The sequence below is a fragment of the Nyctereutes procyonoides genome, unplaced genomic scaffold (genome assembly GCF_905146905.1).
Source record: "Nyctereutes procyonoides isolate TBG_1078 unplaced genomic scaffold, NYPRO_anot_genome, whole genome shotgun sequence".
Classification (NCBI taxonomy): Eukaryota; Metazoa; Chordata; class Mammalia; order Carnivora; family Canidae; genus Nyctereutes; species Nyctereutes procyonoides.
In genome coordinates, this window is record NW_026575042.1 from 33,806,937 (window position 1) to 33,834,319 (window position 27,383).

Genomic DNA, 27,383 nt, shown 5'->3' on the forward strand with positions numbered 1-27,383 from the left:
AGTCTCCAGAGCCCGTTCTTTTAACTACCCTCTAATAGATATCTTCAACTGGAAGCCTTTCTTTGCTAATCCAGGGGCCAAACCATAAGATGGGGAGTCTGCGAAAGAGCAGCCAAAGTGAGTAATCCCCCAATGTATTGGGGTACTTGGATGGCACAGCAGGTTAAGCATTTGCCTTAATCAGAGTCCTGGATCAAACCCTGTATCAGGCTCCCTGCTTAGCAGGGAGTCTGTTTCTCCCTCACCCTCTGCTGCTCCCCATCTTTGTGCTTTCTCTCTCTCTCTCTCTCTCTCTCTCTCTCTCTCTCTCTCTCTGTCTCTGTGTGTGTGTGTGTGTGTGTCGGATAAATAAAATCTTAAAAAAATTTTACTTTTAAGTGATCTCTACACCCAGTGTGGGGCTCGAACCCACAACCTCAAGATCAAGAGTTGCATCCTCCACTGACTGAGCCAGCCAAGTGCTCCTGTATTTATTGTTAACATTATTAATATAACAAATGGTCAGTACAGCATTTGTGAAGACTACTGTGTTCCTGGCCCTGGGCTAATTGTGCTTTGCCTGTATTCTTTAATCCCACAACTATTACGTAAGACATTATCTATTTTGTAAATGAAAAAATGAAGCTCACGGAGTTGCTTGCCTCCCATTCATATCAAAGGAGTACTACTTTTTCCATCCAATCCTCCACTTACAATATCTACTGATTCAAGCTCTCCACTAACTCCTTTTACTGAGATTACTAATGGCTTTCGAGATGCTAAATCCAGGGGACATTTTTCAATAATCAACTCAATGACTCTTCCACACTCCTCCTTGGTGATTTATCCATCCTTCAGCATTTCCAGGACCACAGTTTGTTTCAGGGTCATCTTTCTGACTATTTTTTTCTCCCTCTCTTTTATTTTTCTGGTGCTGGTCCTTATATGTAGGTCTTCTCCAGGTGCACGTCCTCATGTCTCTTTAATGTACACACTCTTTCTTGAATGTTCTCACCCACTTCCTGGTCTCTGCTACTACTGGAATGCTGAAGGTAGGGGAAATGGTGTCATAATTTGACATCCATAGATTTGAGACAAAGATATGTATTAGAAACATACTAGAGACAGCTGCTGCCCACATAACCATCTCAAATTGAAGTGTATCAAGGTGAACACACGCAACCTTTTTCCATACCACCCCCAACCCTGCCTAGCCTGACCCCACCTCTCCCTCCTCCTTTCCATTATTTTGATTGAGGAGCTGCAGTCCACCCAGTTACTCAAACCAAGAACCTGAAAGTCATGTTTTCCTCTTCCTCCACCCTCCTAATCCACTCTAAGTGCTGTGGGTTCTGCCTCCTTCATCTTTTGAATTCAGTCACTTCTCTCTACGGACCTGGGAAAACCTCATGGAAGCCAACAATACCTCTCACCTCACTTACCAATAGTTTATTCCTTACCCTCCTGCCTCCAGTTTAGCTCTTTCCACTGTTTTCTCCATTCGAATCATAAACTTTTGAAAGCACCAATGCAGGGAATAATATCAGATTTGAGCTTTTAACCCCTCCTTTGACCTTCATTGCTCTCAGGATAAAGTCTAACATCCTCAGCAAAGTATTCAAAGCTATCTGGAATCCTGGTTCTGTCTGCCTTAGAGCTTCATTTCTTGCCACTCAAACTTGCTCTCCAGTTGAATAAAATTTCTTGTGGTTTCCTAAGTACACCATGCCTGGCTAATTTTTTTCAGCATTTAACAGCTTAAAAGTCACCTCTTCCAGGGAGCCTTCCCTAATCCCTGAGGCTAGGTTAGATATTTCTCCTTAATGCTCCTATATTCCCTTGTGGATATTTCTGTCACTTTATCCTCAGTATTGATTTATGATTATTCCCATACCTAACTTCTCCACTAGTTGAGAAGTTCTTGGTTTAGGGCAGGAGCTATTGAATTCCCAGATTCTAGTATACAGTAGGCCCTTAGTGAATGAATGAATGAATGATTACTTTTCCCAAGGTTATAATGCAAATAATTTCTGAAACTAAAGTCAAAATCTGTGGCCCTCTACAACCCATGTTCTCCCATTCATGCATTCCACTAATGCTTACACCAAACAGTGCAAAAAGATATATAGCACCCAAAAGAATTGAAAGCAAGGTCTCAAGATGTTTTTACACCTATATTCATAGCAGCATTATTTATATTAGCTAAAAAGTGGAAGCAACTCAAATGTTCATTGATAGATGAATGAATGGATAAGCAAAATGTGGTATGTACATACAATGGAATATTATTTAGCTTTAGAAAAGAAGGAAATTCTGCAATATGCTACAGCATGGTGAACCTTGTCCTCAAGGAAGTGAAATAAATCAATCACAGAAAGCCAAGTAATTGCATGATTCCATTGATATAAGTGTAGTAATATAAGATATTCAGTGTAGTCAAAAGCATAAAGGCATAAAGTATAATGGTGGTTACCAGGAGCTATGGGGAGGAGAGAATGGGGGGGATTGTTTAATTGGTATGGAGTTCCAGTTTTACAAGATGAAAAGATTTATAGGGACAGATGGTGGTGATGGTTGCACAACAATTTAAATGTATTAATACCACTGAACTGTACATTTAAAAAAGGTTAAGAAGGAAGTCAGTCATAAAGACAAATACCTTATGATTTCACTCATATGTGGAATTTAAGAAACAAAACAGATGAACATAGGGTAAGGGAAAGAGAAATAAAATAAGATGAAAACAGAGAGGGAAGCAAACCATAAGAGACTTTTAACTCTAGTAAACAAACTAAGGTTTACTGGAGAGAAGATGAGTGGGGGGATGTGGTAACTGGGTGATGGGTATTAGGGAGGGCACTTGAAGTAATGAGCCCTGAGTGTCATATGCAACTGATGAATCACTAAATTCTACTTCTGAAATCAATAATACAGTGTATGTTCATTAAATTGAATTTAAATGTAAAAATAATTTTAAGTGGTTAAGAAGATAAATTTTATGTGTATTTTACCAAAATAAAAAAATTTCAAAAAAGCCCCTGAACAAAGATATATTTCAAGGAGTCTTGGTCCCAATTTTCCTCCTCCATCTTCCCAATTATCACTCTCTCTGCCCCAACATAACCAATTTTGTTAGTTTCTATATCTCCTTCCAGGTTTTCTTTTTTGGAAATATAAGCAAATATAAAGCTAAATTCTTCACCTTCTGACTTTTTGAAAGATATTAAATTTTTTTTTAACTTCTTTACTTTTTCTGGAGTATGTACCAAAAGGAGCTAGTAAGTACCCAGCTTGAATGAACTCACAAGATGGAGACTTAGAAGAGGATAGGTAAAATTTGAGAAGGTAAAATCTTGCTTGCTCACCACCAGTGAGGCCTCTAGGGACATCCAGGGTCCCCCCCCCACAGAGCAGAGCCTGTGGTCAAGTATCTCTCCTAGGAAGATTCTCAAGCTCCTCAGAGTTAGTTACCTTTTCTCTGGAACTCTCCTATGCCACTCCCTCTGATGCAATATCTGGGTTTGGACAGAAAGGAGGGAGCTGCACAGCCCTCCCCTTCTGAGCTGTCTGGACTGGCTTGTCTTTCTCAGACAATTCAGTCTCAGTCTTCACGGCAACTCAGACCCCAGCTCCAGCATCTGCATTCTGAAGTAAGAATGGCTGATATGGACAGAATGCTTCATTCTGGAGGGAAACAATGTTCCAGGTTGAGCTGAGTCGCCAAACACAGACCCTCTCTGTGGTTCTAGAAGAAATCTTGACAAGTCCTATCATGTGGTTTTTCTACGCCTTGATTCCATGTTTACTCATAGGTAAGTATGGATTAGAGTATAGCCAATAGCTTGCATTCAAACATAGGTTAAGAAGGTGAAAAATACTTTAGCAGAGTTTGGAGTTGCAATAGATGCGTAGAACATCTTATGTCTGTTTTTAAAAAGGTTTCTCACCTCCTAAACCTTCATCCCCACGTCACAAAGCAAGCCTGCATTCTGTTTGGAAATCTCTTTCCTAATGATCACAGAACAATCTGGAAAGATAAAATATCAAAACAAATAGTCTAAAGGTTAGCAGAGCTCCATGCATTTTATTATTTTTCTCATCTGATTTTAAAAGGCACCATATGGTTATCTCAGGCATTCTGTGTGTGCCTCTGAGATATTAACTGTAGATGTTAACTGTAAAATAAAGATTCTGAGAAAATATACGTGAATAAAAAAGCTTAATTTGCAACCTTAATATTGGGTATAAGACTTATTAAAATGGCTTTCTCCTGGTCACTGCAGAAAAAGAAGCAGTTAGGTACTCCATAGCATTTTTGAAAGTGTGGTTTGGGGCATTTTCCCTACCAGTAAGATTACATAATTTTCTCTGCTTCACTCCTGGCTGCTTGTACCTACATGCTTTGTTGTTCCAAAATTGAAGCTTCCTTAGTTTTGATGTTTCTTCATGCCAAACACCTTTAAGAGAAATTTCTAATTTTAATGCTCCAAAATACTGACACTTTGCAGTGTTGGTGGGAACCTTGAGTTTCTTTCTTTCTTCTTTCTTTCTTTCTTTCTTTCTTTCTTTCTTTCTTTCTTTCTTTCTTCTTTCTTCTTTCTCTCTCTCTCTCTCTCTCTCTCTCTCTCTCTCTCCCTCTTTCTTTCTTTCATTCCACTGAGAACTAATTGTTTTAGTTTAAGTCAGGCAACAAATTAGTCTAAAGTGATTTGCAAATGTTTAGAATTGGCTTTAACATCAAATTCATGGTGTCCTTTCCTAGCTGAAAAACCTTTGCAGCTCCCAAATGCTTACTTAGCACATGGTGTTCAAGTCTGCTGTTTGTTTCATGACCCAGCATATTCAGGTCTCATCTCTATTTCTCACTGTTCTTTGACAACAAATACAAACCACAGGTAGCTGCTGTCTTCACAATTGGCTTGTAATGCCCTCATTTCCTCCTCCCAGCTTTTATGATTGTTATTTCCCACCAGAAGCACCATCTCCAGTTCCTTTCCCCATCTCAAGCCTATGTTCCCATCATCATTCCCTTCTCCTTCAGCTTTCTCCCCAGACTTCTCTCTCCTTTCACCCTTGACTTCACATACTCTGCTTAAGTGGATTGCTTCTATTTCCTACACTGCTCTGAGGGATGGGCCTAGACATCTTTTCTGGTGTCCTCACAGCTCCCAGCATAGGCTAATCATGTTAGTTATTTGGTTAGTTAACTGAGTGATTAGTTGATGGAACAAGTTGCCAGAAAAACATGCCCCCATTAAGCCAGAGGGAGAAGATGGGGAGGCCAATTGAGAAGGGAAATGCTCAACACTTTTTTTCCAGATTCTTTTCCCTTTATTGAAGTATAATCGACATATAGCATTATATAACTTTCAGGTATACACCATAACGATTTGGTATTTATATATATTGCAAAATGACAACCATAATAAATGTAGTTAACGTCCATCACCATACATAGTTAAGTAACTGAATCAATGTGAGTTGGCTCCTTGATGAGACAGAAACTGTATACCACGTTAATTTGTTGCACAAAGAAAACCTTTATTTCCAGCAAAGGAGGAGGTCACAGAGAATGGCTTCCAAAGTGATAACTCCCTGAGGGTGGATAGGTTCCTTTTATTTAGAGTTAGGATGAATATTTTAGATAGGGAAGCTCTGTTATAGTATGTAGAGGTGGGCATAGGGTCACATATATGCCTTAAGGCAGCATGCCTAGGCACACATTGTATGTTATGTAAATGAGGCTTGTGCTCCTCCTTAGGAGGAGATTTTAGTATTATAATGAGGTAAAGGTAATTGCCCGTCATTCCAGAAGTCACTCAATGGTCCGTCTGTGCAAGCTCTAGCCTGGCATTTATTTTATTTCATTTTTTTTAAAGATTTTTATTTATTTATTCATGAGAGACACACAGAGAGAGAGAGATCTCGAGAGGCAGAGACCCAGGCAGAGGGAGAAGCAGGCTCCATGCAGGGAGCCCGACATGGGACTCGATCCCAGGTCTCCAGGCTCAGGCCCTGGGCCGAAGGTGGCGCTAAACCCCTGAGCCACCTGGACTGCCCCTAGCTAGCCTGGCATTTAGTTCAAATTGTCTGGGTGGTCTGGGGCAATGGAAGGTGTTGTCAGGGCGGTCACCATGATCTGGGAATAATTTTGGTTTTCGTTTGCCTGAATTAAGAGGTAAGACAGAAAAAAAAAAAAAAAAAAAGAGGTAAGCCCGAAAGAGAGCTTAAGGAAAATATAAGACAAAGGTTAGTGAGCATAAGCATATGGGCAGTAAATGTCAGGTATTGGAGTCTAGCTGGTGAGAGTTACACATTTTTTTCTTGTGATGACTTTTAAATATGCAATACAGTGTTATTAACTATAGTCACCATGCTATACATTACATTCCCCAGGACTTACCTATCACACTTAAAACTGGAAATGTGTACCTTTTGACTCCTTTCACCCATTTTTAAATTCAGTATTTTCTTCGGTTAGGCAGTCCAATCTTTCAAGCCTTTCCTGAAAACTAGTTTCAAAAGACCTGGAAGTGAGTGTATTCTTCTCCCACCTATAAACTTATACAGAAAAAAACAGAAACAGATCAGTAGTGGAAACAACAAGGATGTCAGAGCCAGAGAGTCCTGTGTGGGTTTTGACTCCAACACTTGCTAGCTCATTGACTATATCATATAACTTCATTTTCCTCATCAGTAAAATGGAAAAAAAAAAAAGCCCCCTTGGGATTGGGAGGTGTTTTAATTAAATGAGATGATGCAAACAAAACCATTCTGAAAACATCACTGTGTGCCACCCCCTATGTTAATTATTATTATCTGTATGTTACATAAACAGATAGTGTTGTCAGAAAATCATTGCTTTAGCTGAGGTTGCTTTTATGCAAGTTTGGCCACTTCCTCTGGATGGTGTAGGTAATTGTAATTAATTCTGCAAATTCTAAACGAACTTCTATTAGTTACTTGAGATCTCTGGATAGATGGGTAGAAGTTCTTGCTCACTTTTATAGAATTCATTTGCCTTGCCCTGTCCCTTCCAAATAATAGTGTGTGATTCAGGAAACTGATCATACTATTAATACTACTACTACTACTACTACTGCTACTACCACCACTCCCACTGCTGCTACTGCTGCTACTACTACTACCACCACCACCAGTACTACTACCAACAGCAACAATGACAATAACAGCAACAACAATCACGGTGGCCATTTCTGAGCTCACACTGTGCTCTAAATTAGCAAAAATGTTCTCTTGACTTCTTACATCAATCCTGCAAAGTAGTGGTATTATCCTCATTTTATACATACCATGAAACAGAGATTCAGAGAAGTTCAGTAATTTGCCCAAGTATATACATCTAGTAAGTGAGAAAATTGGGATTTGATTCTGGTTTGGCTGGTTCCAGAGCCTATGCCCTCTGTACCTCTCTGCAGAAGAAGCTGAGACACTGAAGCCTAGGAAAAGGGAAGACAGGTGAAGTAAAGGGAATAAAGAAGATGGTGCTACCTTTTCTGAGCATTTGCTTGCTATTAGGGCTGTTGGAAAAGTGGCAGAAAGGGACCCAAATGAGGGGAGCTGACAGTAGACCCAGAGAGAGGAAGCCAGCAAGGCATCATTCTAGGGGGGAAATACGAGGATTTCTGTCTGGAAATTTTGCCCAAGGGCTTTGGGGTGGGCAGCCTTTTCTTAGCAGCAAAAAGATCTGATGTAAGATAGATAGGGGATTAGGAAAAAGGAAATCAAGCTGAGGCTAATTTCACTAAGGGAGCCAAGGCCTGGTTCACTTAGTTTTCATTCATTTGGCATTTCTGGTATCTTCTATGTATTAGGTTCTGGGCTAGATGCTGATTATAGAAGAACAAATTGGAGTCCCTTGTCTTCAGAGAACATAAGAGCCTTCCGGGAAATACATTTAAGTCTTTGGCATTTGGGAATTTATAGTTTCAACTATTCTTTGGCAATGGGAGGGAAGGTCTGCATTAGTGGTACTCAGTCTCAAATGCACATTGCAATCACCTTTTAAAGCTATAAATACCTGGATTTCATGGCCTGAGATTCCGATTTAATTAATCTAGGGTGTTTCCTGGACATTGGAATTTTTCAAAACTCCCTAGCGGGGCTCCAGAAGTTGTGTATTCCAGAACTGGGCAGAGTAAATACAAGTCTGAAGCATTTGTGTAAGAAAGTACTCAAAGAAGGATGGAGTCCTAAATGAAATGAGTATCCTGGATTGGATCCTGGATTGGAAAAAAGAACATTGATGGGAAAACAGACAAAATTCAAATAAGTGTAGAGTTTAGTTAATGGTAACGTACCAATGTTGGTTTCTTAGTTTTGACAAATACAAACACAAATAATGTAAGATGTTAGTTTTAGAGGAAGCTGGGTGAAGGTATGTAGAAACTTGTCTGCAGTTTATTCTGTAAATCTAAAATTATTACAAAAATAAAAATAACATGAAAAAAGAGAGTGAGAAGTGGGAGTAAGTAAAAAAGGAGACAAGAACCAATCTGAAGGAGCTCCCAATGGCCAGAGTTGGAATAATTTAAGTAACAAAGTAGCAATAGATTAAAATAAATATTCATGACTCCATACTAATATAAATAGTTAAATGAATGAATGAATGAATGGTGGAGAAGGAACAGCTCTTCCTTGCAGAATTCCAAATAATAAACTGAAAATCACTGTTAATTAGAATATCACAGCAATAATTGTTGCAAATAATAGCAACTAGTAAGTGCTAAAATTAATGGATGAAAGTTTGAGAAGCAGAATATTCACAAGGTGTCAAAGTATGTCCGAGGTTATTTATTAATTACAGAGAGGGGGAGCACCTGGTGGCTCAGTTGGTTGAGTGTCTGCCTTCAGCTCAGGTCATGATCCTGGGGTCCTGGGATCAAACCCCTTGGTGGGGTCCCTGCTCAGTGGGCTCCGTGTTCAGTGGGGAGCCTGCTTCTCCTTCATTTTCTGCCCCTCTCCCAGCTTGTGCTTGCTCACTCTTGCTGTCTCTCATAAATAAATAAAAAATCTTTTAAAAAAGATTATAAAGGGGAAAATGGTACCTTTATAGTAAAGACACCCTTAACCAAGTGACCAAGTTTAACATCACTGGAAATAAGACACTAACATCATGTACTCCCTGTGAATACATGCCAAAAATGTATTGCCCCAGTGAAATTATGGGAAAACATCAGATAAACCCAAACTGAGGAATATTACACAAAATAACTGGCTAGTACTCTTAAAAAAAGATAAGATCGTAAAAGAACAGATTGGAAGAGATTAGATATGGTAACTAAATGTGGGATCCTGGGTTAGTTCCTGGGAAAAAAGAAAGGATATGGGGGAAAAATTGGCCACATTTAAATAAAGGCCAAAGCTTCATTAATGATATTGTACCAATGTTAATATCTTAATTTTCATAGTTATACTATGATTATGTACATATGGAAGGTTAAAGTAGAGGGCTATGGGAGCTCTCTGTACTATTTTTACAACTCCAAGTCTGAAATTTTTTTTTTAAAGATTTTATTCATTTATTCATGAGAGACACAGAGACAGAGACCTAGGCAGAGGGAGAAGCAGGCTCCCTGCAGGGAGCCTGATGCAAGACTCAATCCCAGGACCCTTGGATCATGCTCTGAGCAGAAGGCAGACACTCAACCACTGAGCCACCCAGTCATCCTGAAATTATTCTTTTTTAAGATTTATTTATGAGAGAGAGAACACACATGAGTGAGTGGGGGGAGGGGCAGAGGGAAAGAATCTTTAAGCAGACTCCTCCGCTGAGCAGGGAGCCCATTATGGGGCTCCATGCCACTACACAGAGATCATGACCCGAGTTGAAATCAAGAGCCAGATGCCCAACCAACTGAGCCACCTAGGTGCCCCTAAATCTGAAATTATTTTAAAATTAATCCTAACAGGGGCACCTGGGTGGCTCAGTCTATTAAGCAACCGACTCTTGATTTTACCTCTGGTCATGATCTTGGGGTCCTGGGATTGATCCACTCATGGAGCTCCGCACTCAGTGTGGGGTCTTCTTGAGATTTTCTCTCTGCCTCTGTCCCTCACCCTGCTTACTCTCTCTCAAAATAAATAAATAAAGGCTTTAAAAAAATAAAATTTAACAAACAAACAAAACCATTTCCTTAGTGATTGTAATGGGCAGCCAAGATTAAGAATGGCCCCTAGACCCATGTTTCTCAAACTTTAATGTGCAGGTGAATTACCTGAGGATCTTGTTAAATGCAGATTCTGGTTCAGTGAGACATTGGTTGCCGCCTGTATTTCTTTTCTTTTCTCTTTAAGATTTATTTAATTGAGAGGATGAGAGGGGCAGAGGGAAAGGGAGAGAAGCAGACTCCCCGCTGAGCATGGAGCTCGACTTGGGGCTGGGCACAGGGCTTGATCTCACAACCCTGAGATCATGACCTTAGCTGAAACTAAGAGTGAGGTTGGTTTGTGCACTGTGCCACCCAGGCAACCTGAGACTTTGCATTTCTTATAAGTCTTCTGGGTAATGTGATGCTGCTGATCCAAAGATGATCCACAGTGATAGAAGATCCAAAGTGATAGATGAAGTAATTTATCACTTTCCTGAGGCATGAATTTATTTACATACCTTTTGAAGCTGGGATATAGGCACTAGTTACTCAAGCAGCAAGTGATGCCAGCAGCCTGCTTAGCCATGTCCTAGCTCAGCATTGGTCTTTTCTTCTTCTTGTCACATACAAAGTAATTCTCTTACAATAATTGACTACATTTGAGGAAGGAATTTTAGGGCATAGTATCAGTTTATTATGCCTATATCCTTTATAGGGCAAGCCCCATGATGTAGGCAAAAAAAAAAAAAAAAAAAAAAAAAAGGTCCTCCAAAGATATACATGTTCTAATTACTGGAACCTGTGATATGTTACCTTCAATGGAAAAAGGAACTTGGGATCCCTGGGTGGCGCAGTGGTTTGGCGCCTGCCTTTGGCCCAGGGCGCGATCCTGGAGACCCGGGATCGAATCCCACATCGGGCTCCTGGTGCATAGAGCCTGCTTCTCCCTCTGCCTGTGTCTCTGCCTCTCTCTGTGACTATCATAAACAAATAAATTATTTTTTTAAAAAAGGAACTTTATTGAGAAAGAGAGCACAAGCTGTGGTGGGTTGAGGAGGATGGCGGTGGTGGTGCATAGAGGGTAAGGGAAAAGGAGGACCCGCTGAACAGGGAGCCTGATGTGGGTCTCGATCCCAGGACCCTGAGATCGTGACCTGAGCTGAAGGCAGATGCCTAGCCCACTGAGTCACCCAGGCACCACTGGAAAAAAGGAATTTAAAGATGTGATTAATATTATGTGTGGGACCTTGAGATTGGGAGATGATCCTGGATTTTTAGGATAGGCCCAATACAAGATTCCTTAAAAACTGAGAATCTTTTCTGGATTCAGTGAGAGAGAGAGATGGGAAGACAGAAGAGAAGGCAGGAGAAATTTGAAGCATGAAAGGGACTTAATTAGCCATTGTTGATTTTGAAGATGGAGAAAGGGAGCCTTGAGCAGAATGTAGGCAGCCTCTAGAAACTGGAATGGCAAAGAAACAGATTCTCCACTGAAGCTTCTAGAACAAATGCAGTCCTGCCAACTCACAGGCCCCTGGAGACTTCTGATCTACAGAACTGCAATATAATAAATTTGTGTTGTTTTACAAGATGCTAAATTTGTAGTAATTTGTTACAAAAGCAATAGAATACTTAATAGGCTGAGGGGGGGGGGATCAGCATTGTGAATGAAGCTCTGTGCAAAATATGTTGCTTAGTTTTGCCCATTCTGAATCTTAATAGTCAGGTCATGGTCACCAGGCTCAAGACTCTATTGGAAACATCACCAAAGAAGCTCCACCCAGTGGTCTTTCTTAAGATACTTGAGTGAGACTGCTAGAATGAGAACAATACAATTTTCTATAGAAATAAAAGCATACATATTTACAAGGAATCAAAAGATGATACAGGGAGTTTCAGCATCTCTCCCCAACTCTGGTGAGAACCCTCATCCAACGTGGCTGAAGATACAATTCTTTCAGATTTTGCACCCTCCTCACTGTGGCTAATCTGTCTTTCCTGTCCACACCTCAAATTTACTCGCCTCTGGCCCCTTGACTGTACAGTTGAGCATTAAACAACACACCAATCCCAATGCAGTAGAAAACCCAGTATAACCTTTTATTTTTTTAGATTTTGTTTAAAAACACTTTATTTATTTTAGAAAGAGAGCGTGAGAGGGGGTAGAAGCAGAGATGAGAGAAGCAGACGCCCTGCTGAGCATGAAGCCCAACTCAGGGCTTGGTCTCACCACCCTGAGATCATGATCTAAGCCCAAATCAGGAGTCTAATGCTTAACCAATGAGCCACCCAGGCGCCCCAGCCCCCATATAACTTTTGACTTCTCCAAAATTTAATTACTAACAGGCTACTATTGACCAGAAGTCTTTTTTTAAAAAATTTATTTATAATAGACACACACAGAGAGAAAGAGGCAGAGGAAGGAGAAGCAAGCTCCTTGCCGGGGCCCGACGTGGGACTCGATCCCGGGACTCCAGGATCGCACCCTGGGCCAAAGACAGGCGCCAAACCGCTGAGCCACCCAGGGATCCCCTATTGATCAGAAGTCTTACCAAACCTTATCATTAACATAATTTGTATGCTATATATATTATACTCTATTCTTTTAAAAAAAGTAAGCTACAGAAAAGAATGTTAAGAAAATCAAACGGAAGGCCACCTGGGTGGCTCAGTGGTTGAGCATCTGCCTTTGGCTCAGGTCGTGATCCTGCGGTCCTGGGATTGAGTCCTGCATCAGGCTCCCCATGGGGTGTCTGCTTCTTCCTTTGCCTCTATCTCTGCCTCTCTCTCTCTGTGTCTTTCATGAATAATTAAATAAATAAAAATCTTAAAAAACAAAAGAAAATCATAAGGAAGAGATAACACATTTATAGTACTGTATTTATAAAAAAAAGATCTGTGGGTAAGTGGATCTGCAGAGTTCAACCCCTTGTTGTTCAAGGATCAGTTGTATTCTTCGTTTTTGCATTTGCCAATTTACATCAGGTAGAGTCTTTACTAACTGGTTTCTTCAGAGACTTCAATACACATTGCTCCTGGCTGATTGATGACACTTCTTGTTAATGAGAATGCTGTGTGGATAACAAAGTTTTGTGTTTTTTTTTTTCTCTCTTTGTCTTCTCAAGTCCAGAGTCAGCATTCTGTAACAGTGGGACAGGATTTTTTTTAACCCTTTGACAGTAGAAGAGTCACTACCAGCTTGAGTTCCCATTTCATAGAGTCATTTCCTATATCCTATTTCATGTCCTAGCAGAAAACAAATCCTTCCTCATGCAGTGCCATGATACTTCCTAGGTAACTCTTAAATGGCATCAGTAGTTCATGGGCATTATTGTTTTTCCATCTCATACCCAGTGTATATGTGCTACATAAACATGAGTAAAACAAAGATGAAATTTAGAATACACTATAGAAATAACAGGATATTAAGGATGTTGCCTTTAGGGCTCAGAATGAAGCAGTAGTTTTTTTTTTTTAAGATTTTATCTATTTATTTGTTTGAGAGAGAGAGAGAGAGAGAGAGAGCCCATAAGCAAGGGGGAGGGGAGGAGTTGGAGAGAGGATAGGGAGAAGGGAGGAGACGGGGGAAGGGAGAGGATGGGGTAGGAGTAGGGGCAAGCAGACTCCCCACTGAGCAGGGAGCCTGACTCTGGGCTTGATCCCTGGAACCCGGGATCATGATGAGAGTTGAAGGCAGATGCTTAACTGATAGAGCTGCCCAGGTGCCCCAAGAAGCAGCAGTTTTCATCTTGATACAGTAATGACACTGAGTGTTTTGTGTTCATAATGAAGTTAGATTTGGAAATTCACAAGTAGAAGGGAGTCACACAAGTGCAAATTATTGCACTAACATAATGGAGCCACTTAAAGGTTGGGACATCTTTTGCTGTTTTCCTGCCTAGGTGCCCCCTCATGAAGAAAGATATACCCAGTAATTCAACCTCAGGATGTGTTGCTTAAATCCTGAGTGCCCTAATCATCAAATCACCCTGCCTAAACAGGTCTCTTTCACTGATTTAATTGACTAGATCTAATTGTAGAACTTTACATTTTTCCTAGGTTCATTTTCATACTGAGTTTATCTCATCATGATCTTTAATTTATTCTATTTTTATTTTTTTAAGATTTTATTTATTTATTAATGAGAGACACAGAGAGAGGCAGAGACACAGGCAGAGGGAGAAGTCGGCTCCATGCAGGAAGCCCAGTGCGATACTCGATCTGAGGACTCCGGGATCATGCCCTAGGCCAAAGGCAGATGCTCAACCACTGAGCCACCCAGGCGTCCCCATCATGATCTTTTAAAATGTATCCCGTTGGGATTCCTGGGTGGCGCAGCGGTTTGGCGCCTGCCTTTGGCCCAGGGCGCGATCCTGGAGACCCGGGATCGAATCCCACGTCGGGCTCCCGGTGCATGGAGCCTGCTTCTCCCTCTCCCTGTGCCTGTGTCTCTGCCTCTCTCTGTGTGTGTGTGTGACTATCATAAAAATAAAATAAAATATGTCCCATCATTCAGATAATCAGAATTAATACTATATTTTTTAGGTATGATGACATCATAGTTGTATTTTTTTAACTGAAAATTTGTTGAGGAAATTCTAGATTCACATGCAATTATAAGAAACAATACAGGGAGCCCAGGTTCCCCTCAAGTGGCATTTTGCAGAAGGATAGCACAATATCACAACCAGAATTTTGACATCATTGATACAATCCCATCTTAATCTGATTTCTCCAGATTTACTTGTACTCATTTGTGTATGTATGTGCATGTGCACAAATGTGTGTATCTTTGTGTATTTACCACCACAGTCAAGATACTGAACTATCCCAACATCACAATGATACCTCCTATTGCCTTTTATAACTATACCTCCTTCCTCTTACTCCCTCCCTTCCCTTCTGTTTCTAACCCCTAGCAATCACTAATCTGTTCTCCATTTGCAAACTTTTATCATTTCAAAAATGTTATATAAATAGAATCATATAGTATGTAACTTTTTGGGATTGGCTTTTTTCAGTCAGCAAAGTTCCCTGAGATTTCCTAAATTATTTTGTGTATCATTAGTTTGTTCCTTTTTATTGCTGAATAGTATTCCATGGGTGGATATAGCATAGTTTGTTTAAGCATTTAGCTCTTTTTTTAAAAAAATATTTAAATTCAATTTGCCAACATATAGTATAATGCCCAGTGCTCATCCCATCAAGTGCCCTCCTTAGTGCCTGTCACCCAGTCACCCCATCCCCCCCACCCTATTCCCCTTCTGCAATCCTTTGTTTCACGATTAGGAGTCTCTCATGGTTTGTCTTCTTCTCTAATTTTTCTCCACTGAGTTTCCCCCCCTTCCCTTATGGTCCCTTTCACTATTTCTTATATCCCACATATGAATGAAACCATATGATGATTGCTCTTTTTCTGACTGATGTATTTCACTCAGCATAATACCCTCCAGTTTCATCCACATCGAGGCAAATGTTAGGTATTTGTCCTTTCTGATCGCTGAGTAATACTCTACATCTTCTTTATCCATTCATTTGTTGAAGGACGTCATGGCTCCTTCAACAATTTGGTTATTGTGGACTTTGCTGCTATGAATATTGGGGTGCAGGTGTTCTGATGTTTCACTACATCAGTATCTTTGGGGGTAAATACCCAGTAGTGCAATCGCTGGGTCATAAGGTAGCTCTATTTTTAACTTCTTGAGGAACTTCCACACTGTTTTCTAGAATGGCTGTACCAGTTTGCATTCCCACCAACAGTGCAAGAGGGTTCTCCTTACTCCACATCCTCTCCAATATTTGTTGTTTCTTGTCTTATTAATTTTAGCCATTCTCACTAGTGTGAGGTGGTGTCCTTAACCATTTAATTCTTGAAGGACATATGGTCTGATTCCAGTTTGTCTGTGGATATTCATGTGCAGATCTTTTGTGATATAAGTTTTCATTTCTTTGAGATAAATGCCCAAGAGTGAAATTGCTGGGTTATATAGTAATTACAAGTTTAGTTTTACATGAAACTGCAAATATATTTTCTAGAGTGGCTAATACCATTTTACATTCCTGCCTGTGATGTATGAATGATTCAGTTTCTCTGCATCCTCACCAGGATTTGGTTTTGTTGTTTTTAAAGATTTTAGCCATTCTGATAGCTGTGTAGTGCTATTTTATTGTGGTTTTAATTTGCGTTTTCCTAATAGCTAATGATGTTGAACATCTGTTCATGTACTTTTTTGCCATCTGTATGTGCTCTTCGGTGAAATGTCTCTTCATGTCTTTTGCCTATTTTCTAATTCTGCTTTTATACTATTGAATTTTGAGAATTCTTTATACGTTCTAGACATGAGTCCTTTGTGAAGATACACAGCTTGCAAATATTTTCTCCCATTCTGTAGCTTGTCTTCTCTTTTTTAAATAGGTTCTTTAGCAGAGCAAAGGGTTACTTTTGATGATGTTCAATTATAAACTTTTCTTTTTTTAAAAAAAGATTTTATTTATTTATTCATGATAGACACACAGAGAGAGGCAGAGACATAGGCAGAGGGAGAAGCAGGCTCCATGCAGGGAGCCCGACATGGGACTTGATCCCGGGACTCCAGGATCATGCCCTGGGCCGAAGGCAGACTCCAAACTGCTGAGCCACCGAGGGATCCCCTCAATTATAAACTTTTCTTTTTATGAATCTTGCTTTTGGTGTTTACTCTTTGCTTAGACCTGAAGATTTTTTAAATGTTTTTTTCTTAAAAGTCTTAGAATTTTACATTAAGTCTATGATCTACTTTGAATGAGGAATTTAGGCTGAGATTTATTAGTATTGTCTTGCAGATGTCCTATTGCTCTAGTATTGTTTGTTGAAAAGCTATCCCTTCCTCTACTGAATTGCTTTTGTACCTTAGTCAAAAATCAGTTGAACATATTTGTGTGGGTCTATTTCTGGGATCTCTATTCTGTTTTGTTAATCTGTGTCTTTTTAGTTTTTCCCAATTACTATAAGTCTTGAAATTGGGTAGATTTATTCCTCTCATTTTGTTATTTTTCAAAGTTGTCTTAGTTATTCTAGTTCCTTTACTTTTTCTTATATATTTTAGAAAAAACTTGTCTATATCTATAAAAAACCCTTGATGGGCTTTGATAGGAATTACATTAAATCTGTATATCAATTTGGGGAAAATTACCATTTTAATTATGTTGAATTGTCCAATGCATTAACTCAGTATGTATCTCCATTTTTTTAGATTTCCTTTGAAATCTTTTACCAGCACTGTAGAGTTTTCACCATATAAATCCTAGATGTGTTTTGCTAGGTTTATGCCTAAGAATTTTTTTTTCAGTGATTGTAAATAGTATTTTAAATTTTGGTATATAAGTGTTCATTGCTAATATGTAGAAGTACAATTTTTTTGTTTCTCTTGTATGCTATGAACTTGCTGAACTCATTTATTAGTTTTAGGGGGTTTTTGTTTGGTTTGGTTTTTTGTAGATTCAATGGGATTTTCTTTCTTTCTTTTTTAAAGATTTGAATTTTTTAAGTATTCTCTACACCCAATGTGGGGCTCAAACTCACAATCCTGAGATTGAGAGTTGCATGATCTACTGACTGAGCCAGCCAGGTGCCCCAATTTCATGTGATTTTCTCTATAGCCTATCATGTCACCTGCAGACACGAGTTTCATTACTTCATCCAATCTGTAATGCATTTTACTTCTTTTGTTTGCTTTATGGCAGCTGCTACAACTTGCAGTACTATGTTGAATAAAAGTGGTGAGAGTGAACATCCTTGCCTTGTTCCTGGTTTTAGGGGGAAAGCATTTAGTCTTTTGTCATTAAGATATTGGCTCTAGGGTTTTTGTAAATGGTTTTTATCAAAGTGAGATAACTACCTGCTGTTCTTAACTTGAAGAGAGATGTTTTCTTTTTTACATTAAGAATGAGTGTTAGATTTTATAGGTACTTTTTCTGTGTCAGTTGATATGACTGATTTTTTTTCATTTATTGATATGGTGGATTGCATTAATTGATTTTCAAATGTTGAACTAACCTTGCACCTGGAATAAATCCTACTTGGTTGTGGTGTATGATCTTTTTAATATATTATTGAATTTGGATTGCTAGCATTTTGTTGAAGATTTTTGCATCTAAGTGCATGAGATATATTATTTTGTTGGATTTTGTTTTTGTTTTAAAAATATGTACTATCTTTGTCTGATTATGATTTCAGGGTAATATTGGCTTCATAAGAGAAGTTGGAGAATTTTTCTCTTCTATTTTTTTGAAGAGATTGTATAAAATTGGTGTTAAATTTTTTTTTTTTTAATATTTGGTGGCATTCTTCAGTGAAACCATCTGGGCCTGAAGATTTCATTCTTAAGATTTAAAAAATTACTAATTATAGGGATCCCTGGGTGGCGCAGCGGTTTGGCGCTTGCCTTTGGCCCAGGGCGCGATCCTGGAGACCCGGGATCGAATCCCACGTCAGGCTCCCGGTGCATGGAACCTGCTTCTCCCTCTGCCTATGTCTCTGCCTCTCTCTCTCTCACTGTGTGACTATCATAAATAAATAAAAATTTTAAAAAAATTAAAAAAATAAAAATAAAAAAATTACTAATTATAGTTGTATATTTACATAGCTATGCAATACCCACATTTCTGACTATAGAAATGTGTTGTATACTTTACCAGAGGAAAGATGTTGGAGAGGACCATGTCCCACTCCCCTGAGCCATCCCCCCTGCATCTGGCTCTTTTCCTTTTCATCCTTTGGGTGATTACAAAGTTGAGTGAGGCAGGCAGGAAGCTTCCCTGTGGGTAACCCAGGTGTTTCCTTGCAGGGCTGGCTGGGGATACTGTGAATGAGATGGACATAGATCACCAGGGTTCTACATGAGAGAAGGAAGGGCATAGGTGGGATATCCCCAGCAGCCCCTCATCCCCTTGTGGTCACAAGGCTTGATAACGAACAACAGGTGCCAATCTGGAGACAGGCACAGAGATGAAAAGGCTCTGGGTGAGGGCCCCAGTCCCTCCCCCACTGTGCTACCGATGTTATCACTACAGTTGTAACAGCAAAGGAGGCAGGTGTTAGGCATTAAAACAGAAGTGTGTAAAAGTGGGAGGAGAAGGACCATAGAAGAAGATCCAGGCTGCACCCTGGGCTGCATGCAAAGATGAGCCCCAGCACTGGCCATCTCCTTAGTACAGGTTCAGTGTCACAGGTCTCTTTGATTCTGCATGAAAACCACGGACCCACTGTGTGCACACTCTGGGCACACCACACACACCTATGCGGGAGTTACTTGGATCCCAACTGGCTCAGGGGTCTGCGGTCTGCCTGGGGTGGAATCTCTAACTTGGCTTGGTGCCCTTTGGGATTGTATTCCTTCCACAGCAGGCCTAAGCCTGCACTTCCCAGCAGGCAGCTGATACCCCATTTGGCTTCTTGGGGGATGTGAAGGAATATGTTTTGGCACCCGATGATGGCAAAGCAGGAGGAGAAAGTGGCAGGGGTCTGCATGGGTTTGGTCACATGGTTAGCAAGTGGCAGAGTCAAGGCCTACATCTAGGTGGATCAGACATAAAAGCTGTAAATAATGTGCTTCAGTTTTCTTATTTGTACAATGGAGAAACCAATGGTCTGTACATCCCAGTATGATCATGAGGATTACATGAGATAATCAGGTAATAATCTAACACATGGCCTAGATAGAACACAGTGAGTACTCACAATACTAGCCATTATTATTATTAATGTTAATATGCCATTTATCATGAAAGGCAGAATTACAATTATGGCAGCAAAAATTTAGCGTCAACAAAAATATGATGACATTAGAATTGTTTCTGGTTCATTAACACGTAAGGCCTTTCATTAGAAACTAATTTGAAGCTGTGACATTCCTCTGATACGAGTCCAAATGTCAGCCCGTCTAAATGCCTCAATCCCAGATGGAGTGGCTGTCCTGCCTGCCCCTCAGAACCTCTCTGTACAATCAACCAACATGAAGCATCTCTTGACATGGAGCCCAGTGATGGTGCCTGGAGAAATAATATACTATTTTGTTGAGTACCAGGGGTGAGTTTTTTTGTTTCCTATTTTTCTTCCTTTAATGAGTATTTGATTCCTGGAGGTAGAGTCCTCATTCCAAAGCTTAAGGAGACTTTGTGAGCCCAGGGATAGATTATTTCCCATGATCTGCCTCCTCTGTCTGCATGGACTTCAGGACAGTTAAAGAAGTAAAGGAAATAATCCTGTGGATTTGACAGTGAACTGTCTGGGAATGTAAGTGTATATAAACACATTTTGGTAGAGCTTCTTTTCAACAATGAGCCAACTGTCCAATACTAAAGTAAATCTTAAGAAATGTATTTGACTCTGATCTAAGGTGGATTAATCATTGGAGATGCATATCCTTTGGAGGTGAGAGGAGACCTCAGTTTTCCTGACTCTGGGCATGCCCACAGGAGCCAAAATAAATCATGACCCTAAAGGTCAGCTGGACCTGGGGTCAAGCAGGTCTGCTTTTCTCCAGGTGTCCAGGTTCTGAGAGTTGTTGAGGAGGGACAGGGACATAGAAGGCACTCAGTCTGTTTCATAAACAGTAAATACAAACTGAGCACTTATGTGTGTAGACATTCTTCTAGGCTTGGGGTACAGTTGACAGGGTTTCTAGATATGGGAAACTTATATTTAGAAGAAGAGACAGACAGTAAAAAGTAAATAAATAAATATACTGGGTCTACATTGTCCAGTGTGGTAGCACTAGACACAGATAGCTATTTAAAATGAAATTAATTAAAATTACACTAAAGTGTCTGTTTTTCAGTCATACTAGTCACAAATCAAGTTCTTGATAGCCATATATGGCTAGTGACTACCATAATGAACAACACTGATGTAGAACATGTTCTATTGGGCAGCACTGCTCTAGGTGACTTCAGATAGTATTCTGTGCTAGGAGGAAAACTGAAAGGCTGATGCCATAGAGAGTGGACTCTGAGGTGCCTTTTAATTAGGTGGTCAGGGGAGGTCTTTCTGAGCAGGTGATGTTTAAGCTGGCATCTGAAGGATAGGAGGAGCCAACCAATGTGAATAGTGGGATACAACTTTTGAGACACAGTGAACAGGTAATCAAAGATCCTAAGGTAACAAGAGCTCAGCATGTGAAGAGTGAAAAGAAGGCCAGTGTAGAGGGAATATCATGTTTAGGGACAGAGTGAGAGAGAAGGCCAGAGAGTCTTACAGACCACAAGGAAGTGTTTGGATTCCATTCTGAGTGCTTTGGAAGCCATTAAAAAGAGAAATGTCACAATATGTTGAGTGATGAATGGTTTGAAGGACAGCAGAAGTGGAAGCTGGAAGATCAATCAGGAGACCACAGCAAGGTCAGGGATGACAGCAACTGAGACTGGGAGGGGGGTTGCTATAGAGATGGAGAGGCCAGGACAGACTGGGGTTTACACTTCCATTTCCCTTGTTTAGTGATAAAAGGACTAAGAAAGAATGGATGGTTGGTGAGGAAATAGAGTGAAGGAACTGGAGTGTGGAGAAAATGCTTGTTTTGCTGACCCAAAGTAGGTGAATGAGGCAGTTACTTGCACCTGTCATTGTACCTGGGTAAAAGGGGCTGGAATGACACTGTGCCCTCCTCTCCTTGGCCAGGGAGTATGAAAGCCTGTACATGAGCCACATCTGGATTCCCAGCAGCTGGTGCTCACCCACTGAAGGTCCTGCATGTGACATCACTGATGACATCACTGCCACCGTGCCATACAACCTCCGTGTCAGGGCCACCTTAGGCTCACAGACCTCAGCCTGGAGCACTCTGCAGCATCCCTTTAATCGAAACTCAAGTAAGGCACTTCTTTCCTTACTCCCCTACTTCCATTGGCCTCACCTTCAGGAACCACATTCACTGAGACTTTCAGGATTCTTGTTAGCATCAAACTAGACTTGAAAAGCCAGAGCACCATGAACAAAAACAGTCCTAACTGGCCCATTTCAAAAATTACCAACTACTTCGCACATGCCCTCTCATTCTGAAAGAGACTTTCAAACTCATTCCTGGCTGTCTCCGTCAGGGTCTGCAGATGGTGGGGAACATGGAAGGAGAGCTGTTCTGAAGTGATGACATGGAGCTGGGATTGCTTCTTTCTGTCTAGATAGCACCTCAATAAATCTTACATTGCTTCCCATCTTGTGCCTCATTAACCTGATATTTGTTCTCTGCATGCACAGCTTCTTTGTGCAATAGGATCTATAGATTTATCAGACTCACCAGAAACAGTAACTGGGAAATAAATAACTTTTCTATAGTGATAGTACCGGAAAATGATTGAGAAAAAAGTATGGCAAAAATCCAGATGGGTGGCCAAATATGGCAGAGTGCAAACAATGGCCAGTGTGTAAAAAGGGTGTGTTTGTTTGGAGAACAGCAGGAGCAAAGGCTGGTCACATGGTAAAGGGCTTTCCATGAAACCTGTTGAAATCAGCAGAGGGGAGTCATGGATGAAGAGAGGGTGTAGGCCAGGTCTATCTTATACACTAATCACTCTGAATGCTGTGTGGAAAGTGAACTGAAGTGGGACAAGTCTGCAGGGCAGGGGAAGAGTGAGAAGGGGGTTGTCACTCCAGCTGAGCCAAAATTGGTCTTGATCCCAGGAGTGAGTGAGGGGACAGGAAGGAGAGGGCACATTCCAGAGACATGGCTGAGTTAGAAAGGACAGAGCTTGAGTTATTGGAAGATGAAGTGGCGAGAGACAATGACAGTGTCCACCTTCTAGTTGGAGTTGATGAGAACATCATCCAAGGCAGAGAACCCAGGAGGAACAGGAGACACTCCTGGCTTTGGGCTCTTTGAGATGGAGGCTCCTACAAGATAGCATGCTACAGATATCTGATTGGCAGCTAGAAATCAGGCCCTTGGGCTCAGACAGGCCAAGATCAGGCACAACACAAAATTTTTTCTTAAAGATTTTATTTATTTATTTGACAGAGAGGAGAGAGAGCACAAGCAGGGGGAGCGACAGGCAGAGGGAGAAGGAGGAACAGGCTCCCCGTCGAGCAAGGAGCCAGGTTCTGGGCTCCATCCCAGGACCCTGGGATCATGACCTGAGCCGAAAGCAGACACTTAACCAGCTGAGCCACCCAGGCACCCCAGAATTAATAAAGGCTTGGGAGCAAATGAGATTGTCCAGGGACAAGATATGAGGACAAAGAGAACCCAGGACAGGATCCTGGAAGCCTTGGGGTTTAAAAAGTGAATAGAGGGAAGGGCACCCATAGGTGGCCAGGCAGGTAGTGCCCTGGAAGGGAAAAGAGCTGCTGATAGCCTGAAGGAGGGCCCTAAATGGGTCCTTGGGAAAATGGCTTCATGGAATATTTGGGATGGTGATGAGGCTGCCAGGTGAAGGATTGAGTGGAGGGGCGGGGAAGGAGCAAGGCAGCTCCTCCCCTGAGAACAGGCAAAGGCAATAATGTGACCAGGCTGTAGCTATGGGAAAGGCAGGGGAAAGGCCTTTGGTGAATTCTGCTTTCTTGATGTAGCAGAAGATCCTCTGCTGTGAGTGAGGACAAAAGAAGGTTTAGGGCAGCATCTATAGCAATAGGATAAGTCAAAGGTTACTGAGGAGTGTATAAGATTGGGTAGAAATCAGGAGGATTTAGATCAGGGGGCCCAAGCTGGAAGGGGCTGAGGAAGGTTAAGACAGACTTGAAGGGGAATTTGGCCCTCTAGAGTCAGGTATGATACAAATCCCAGCTCAGCCTTTGATACCTGACACCCTGCCTGCCTCCTCACCTGCAGAAAGGGCAACAGTTTGCCTGGCTGGGTAGTGACGGGGACTATATAAGATGAAATATGTAAATAGTCAGGGCAGTGCCATCCTATCATAGCACTCAGCTATTGGTAAGTGTTATATTATTGTTGCCCAAGGGATGCTTAGAGCTTAGAGCCAGAGAGCAGAGTAGGGAAGAGGTGGGGGCAAGAATGGGACCACCAGAATGGGACACCAATAAGAATTTTGGTACAAAATGTGAGTTTCTCTGCCCAGGCCTCTTTCCCCAGGCACTGAGAGGATACAGCAGACTCCCAGTGCGAGGCACTGGAGGAGACTGAGGGACACTGGAGGGTGCAGTGCCCAGGCAAGACCCAGAACTACCTCTCTTCAGCATCTAAGAGCCTGGGGCTCCAGCCAAGACCATTGCTAAGGACTGGCAGCTATTGTTGGAAAGGAAGGTACAGGTCAGATGGAGGTCAAGTGCTTATAAAACTACATGGGCAGGGGTGCGCAGTAACAACTTGTGCTTGAGAAGACCAGTATAAACAGGAAAGGATCTTACTGCTGGAGAAGCTGAGGAACAGGAAGGAGCCTCTGTACCTGCACCAGAAGGTAAAAGATGTCATCCCATGTGATCCCTGTGGAGGTAGAGTAAGCTACAGAGTGAGGATGGAATTGTCACTCTTAAAGGGACATTAAATCTGTTCGTTTGCCTTTGAAAAAGGCCATCCCAACTTCTCCCCAGGCATGTGAAAAATCTTGTTTTAAGCCTCTTCTGAAAAGGTTCTCCTACTCCTAAGGGGACACCTTGTTGAGAGCAGAGGTTCTTTTTTTTTTTTTTTTTAAGATTTTACTTATTTATTCATGAGACACACACACACACACACACACACAGAGGCAGAGACACAGGCAGAGGGAGAAGCAGGCCCCATGCAGGGAGCCCAATGTGGGACTCATCCCAGGTAACCAGGATCATGCCCTAAGCTAAACCGCTGAGGCACTTGGGCTGCCTGAGAGCGGAGGTTCTTAACCTTGATGACACATTCCAGTCACGGCAGAGATTTAGAGCCATGTGTCCAGGGCCTATCCACAGAGAGTCTGATTTAAGTGATCTATGTGCGTTCTGTTCCTGGGAGTTTATGATTTCCTCAGGTTGTTCTCATGGATAGCTGGATTTGAGGTCCACTCATAGGGAGGCTAATACCCCACCAGCAGAGGCTAGAAATGTGGAAAGACATGGGCTCAAATTCTGGCCATTAACTGTGTGACAAGTCACGTAGCTTCTCTGAGGCTCAGTTACATCATCTGAACAACAGGAATCATGTTTGTCTTCCTATGCTTGCTGGATGGATGAAATGAGCTAAGTATATAGAATGCATAGAGCAGAGGTTCCTGTGCCAACACTGTCAAGAATGTTCCTCTGAACTAAAATGACTTTAGGTCATTTTCTCTAATTCTATTCTCAATCAATTTGGAGAAGAGAGGATCCAATTTTATAATGTTTACTTAAAACTGAAGCTTCTGAACTGGTTATGTTTTGCACAGTTGGTCCCTGACTTCCTCACTTCTCCTGTCCCCTATCCAGGTAGCTCTTCAAATGCCAGGAAATGCTTTGCTCTCCAAAAACTTCCTCCAGGAACTGCTTTTCCTCTGAGTATCCACTGACCCCAGTGCAGGCCTGTACTTCCCAAGCCAAGGCCAACCATTGGGGTGGCCCTTCTGGTCCTGCAGTGTCTAGGTCTGACAGGCAAGTGTGGATCCATCATCTGTAGCCAGGGATTGGAGGTTGCCTGTGTATGCCCTTCTGTTCTTGGTCTGCTGATGGGAAAGAATCCACAGGGGCTGCTGGCCTCCCTGTTTGGGATCCAACAATGTGAAAGATGGGTGTTTGTGCTTAAGGTGTAATTTCTAGAGTTGACTACTGGAATTTGTAAAATCCTCTGACTTTCCAACATTCCTATTAAAATAGGAAGTGAAGAATTCTTGGACCAAGAATAGAATGGCCAACCCATTCACAGACTGCTGATTTCCTAATGCTTGAAAGTCATCAGCAGCCAGTATATATCACTCTTTGAGCTACAGTGATACACATGCCCCTGCAGGTATGTTCATTCCTGATGAGCAAAGAATGGACCCAACTGTTCTGTATAGACCTGAGCTCATGCAGGTGTTTGGCAAGCATTAAGAAATGGCATCTGCTCACTTAGATGAGTCAAGGTGAGGAGCACTTTCTGCCCCTCCACCAAATAAAGAAAGAAAGAAAAAGAGGAACTGGGCTATAAAATTTTAAAACAGAGAGGTTTACCTGAGTACTCTGTCACTTTTCTTGAGTGTGTGTGCCTCCTGAAGAAGGAGCAGAGGACTTTATCATGGTCAAGGAGAGGAGTGAAAAAAGAATTGTAGTTAAGTCTTTGTCATTTAAAACAATTTGCTCATCATTCAAAATGCATTTATTGAGTATGCTGAATACAAGAAAGTATTGGTATACAGTAGTCCCCCTTATTTGTAGGGGATATGTTCTAGGACCCCCAGGGGATGCCTGAAACTGAGAATAGTACCAAATCCTACATATACTAAGTTTTTTCTTATACATACATACTTATGATAAAGTCAAATTTATAAATTAGGCACAGTAAGAGATTAGCAACAACAATAATAGAAGAACAATGATAACAATATACTGTAATAAAAGTTATGTGAATGTGGTCTCCTCTCTCAAAGTTATCTTATTGTGCTGTACTGGCCCTCCTTCTTCTTGTGATGATGTGAGATGATAAAATGCCTTGGGAGGAGTGAGGAGAATGATACAGGCACTGGGTATTGTTAGGCTACTATTGACCTTCCGATCATATATCAGAGGGAGGATCATCTGTTTCTCTCCCCATCACAGGTAATTGAAACCACAGCAAGCAAAGTCTCAGATAAGGGGGATGACAGTCCAGCTTCTGCATGCTGGGAAGTTACACACCCCCCTTCCCTACAACCCCAGCATGTCTCTACTGATAATTTGGTTCTGGTCTCTCAGGACGGAAACCAGTCCTGCCTGGGACTGGCTTTGATTCTCCCTTCATCTTGCCAACAGCCATCCTCACCCCACCCGTGATGGAGGTCACCAAGGATGGCTTCCACCTGGTTATTAAGCTGGAAGACCTGGGACCCCAATTTGAGTTCCTTGTGGCTTACTGGAGGAGGGAGCCTGATGCCAAGGTAAGACTTCCAGCCCTGGCCTTGGAGTCCGGCCTCAGGGAAGGAGTCAGACCAATGAGGGGTGGGTAAGGAAAGCCGTCCCCTGAAGCGGTCACCTGTGCAGGGGTGGCCTGAGCATGAGCAGGCCTGAGTGCAGGGTGGGAAAGGAGAAATGAGAGCAGCTGACAATCCTAGAGCCTCCCCTTCAGAGAATTGCCTTGGTCCACCCCAAGTTCAGGCCAGATTTGCTGAAGTATGGGGGGTTGCCTCTTTGCCCTAAACTCAAACAGTATGATCCATAGTACCTTTCAGGGCGTTCCTTTCTTCCTCCTCATC

General features: G+C 41.5%; 1 protein-coding gene across 6 annotated transcripts in view; it reads left to right on the top strand.

Annotated features, from left to right (window-relative positions):
• Positions 1 to 3,557: 3,557 nt before the first annotated feature.
• Positions 3,558 to 27,383, top strand: part of IL20RB (interleukin 20 receptor subunit beta) — a 36,874-nt gene continuing 13,048 nt past the window's right edge. For 3 of the 6 annotated variants that reach the window (XM_055321069.1, XM_055321071.1, XM_055321074.1), the window contains exons 1-4: positions 3,558 to 3,791; positions 20,007 to 20,157; positions 21,745 to 21,935; positions 26,944 to 27,068. In XM_055321069.1, coding sequence (XP_055177044.1) covers positions 3,677 to 3,791; positions 20,007 to 20,157; positions 21,745 to 21,935; positions 26,944 to 27,068 — 582 coding nt within the window. In that variant the 5' untranslated portion in view covers positions 3,558 to 3,676. The remainder of the gene's footprint in view (positions 3,792 to 20,006; positions 20,158 to 21,744; positions 21,936 to 26,943; positions 27,069 to 27,383) is intronic. The other 3 variants (XM_055321070.1, XM_055321072.1, XM_055321073.1) reach the window with 2 other exon arrangements.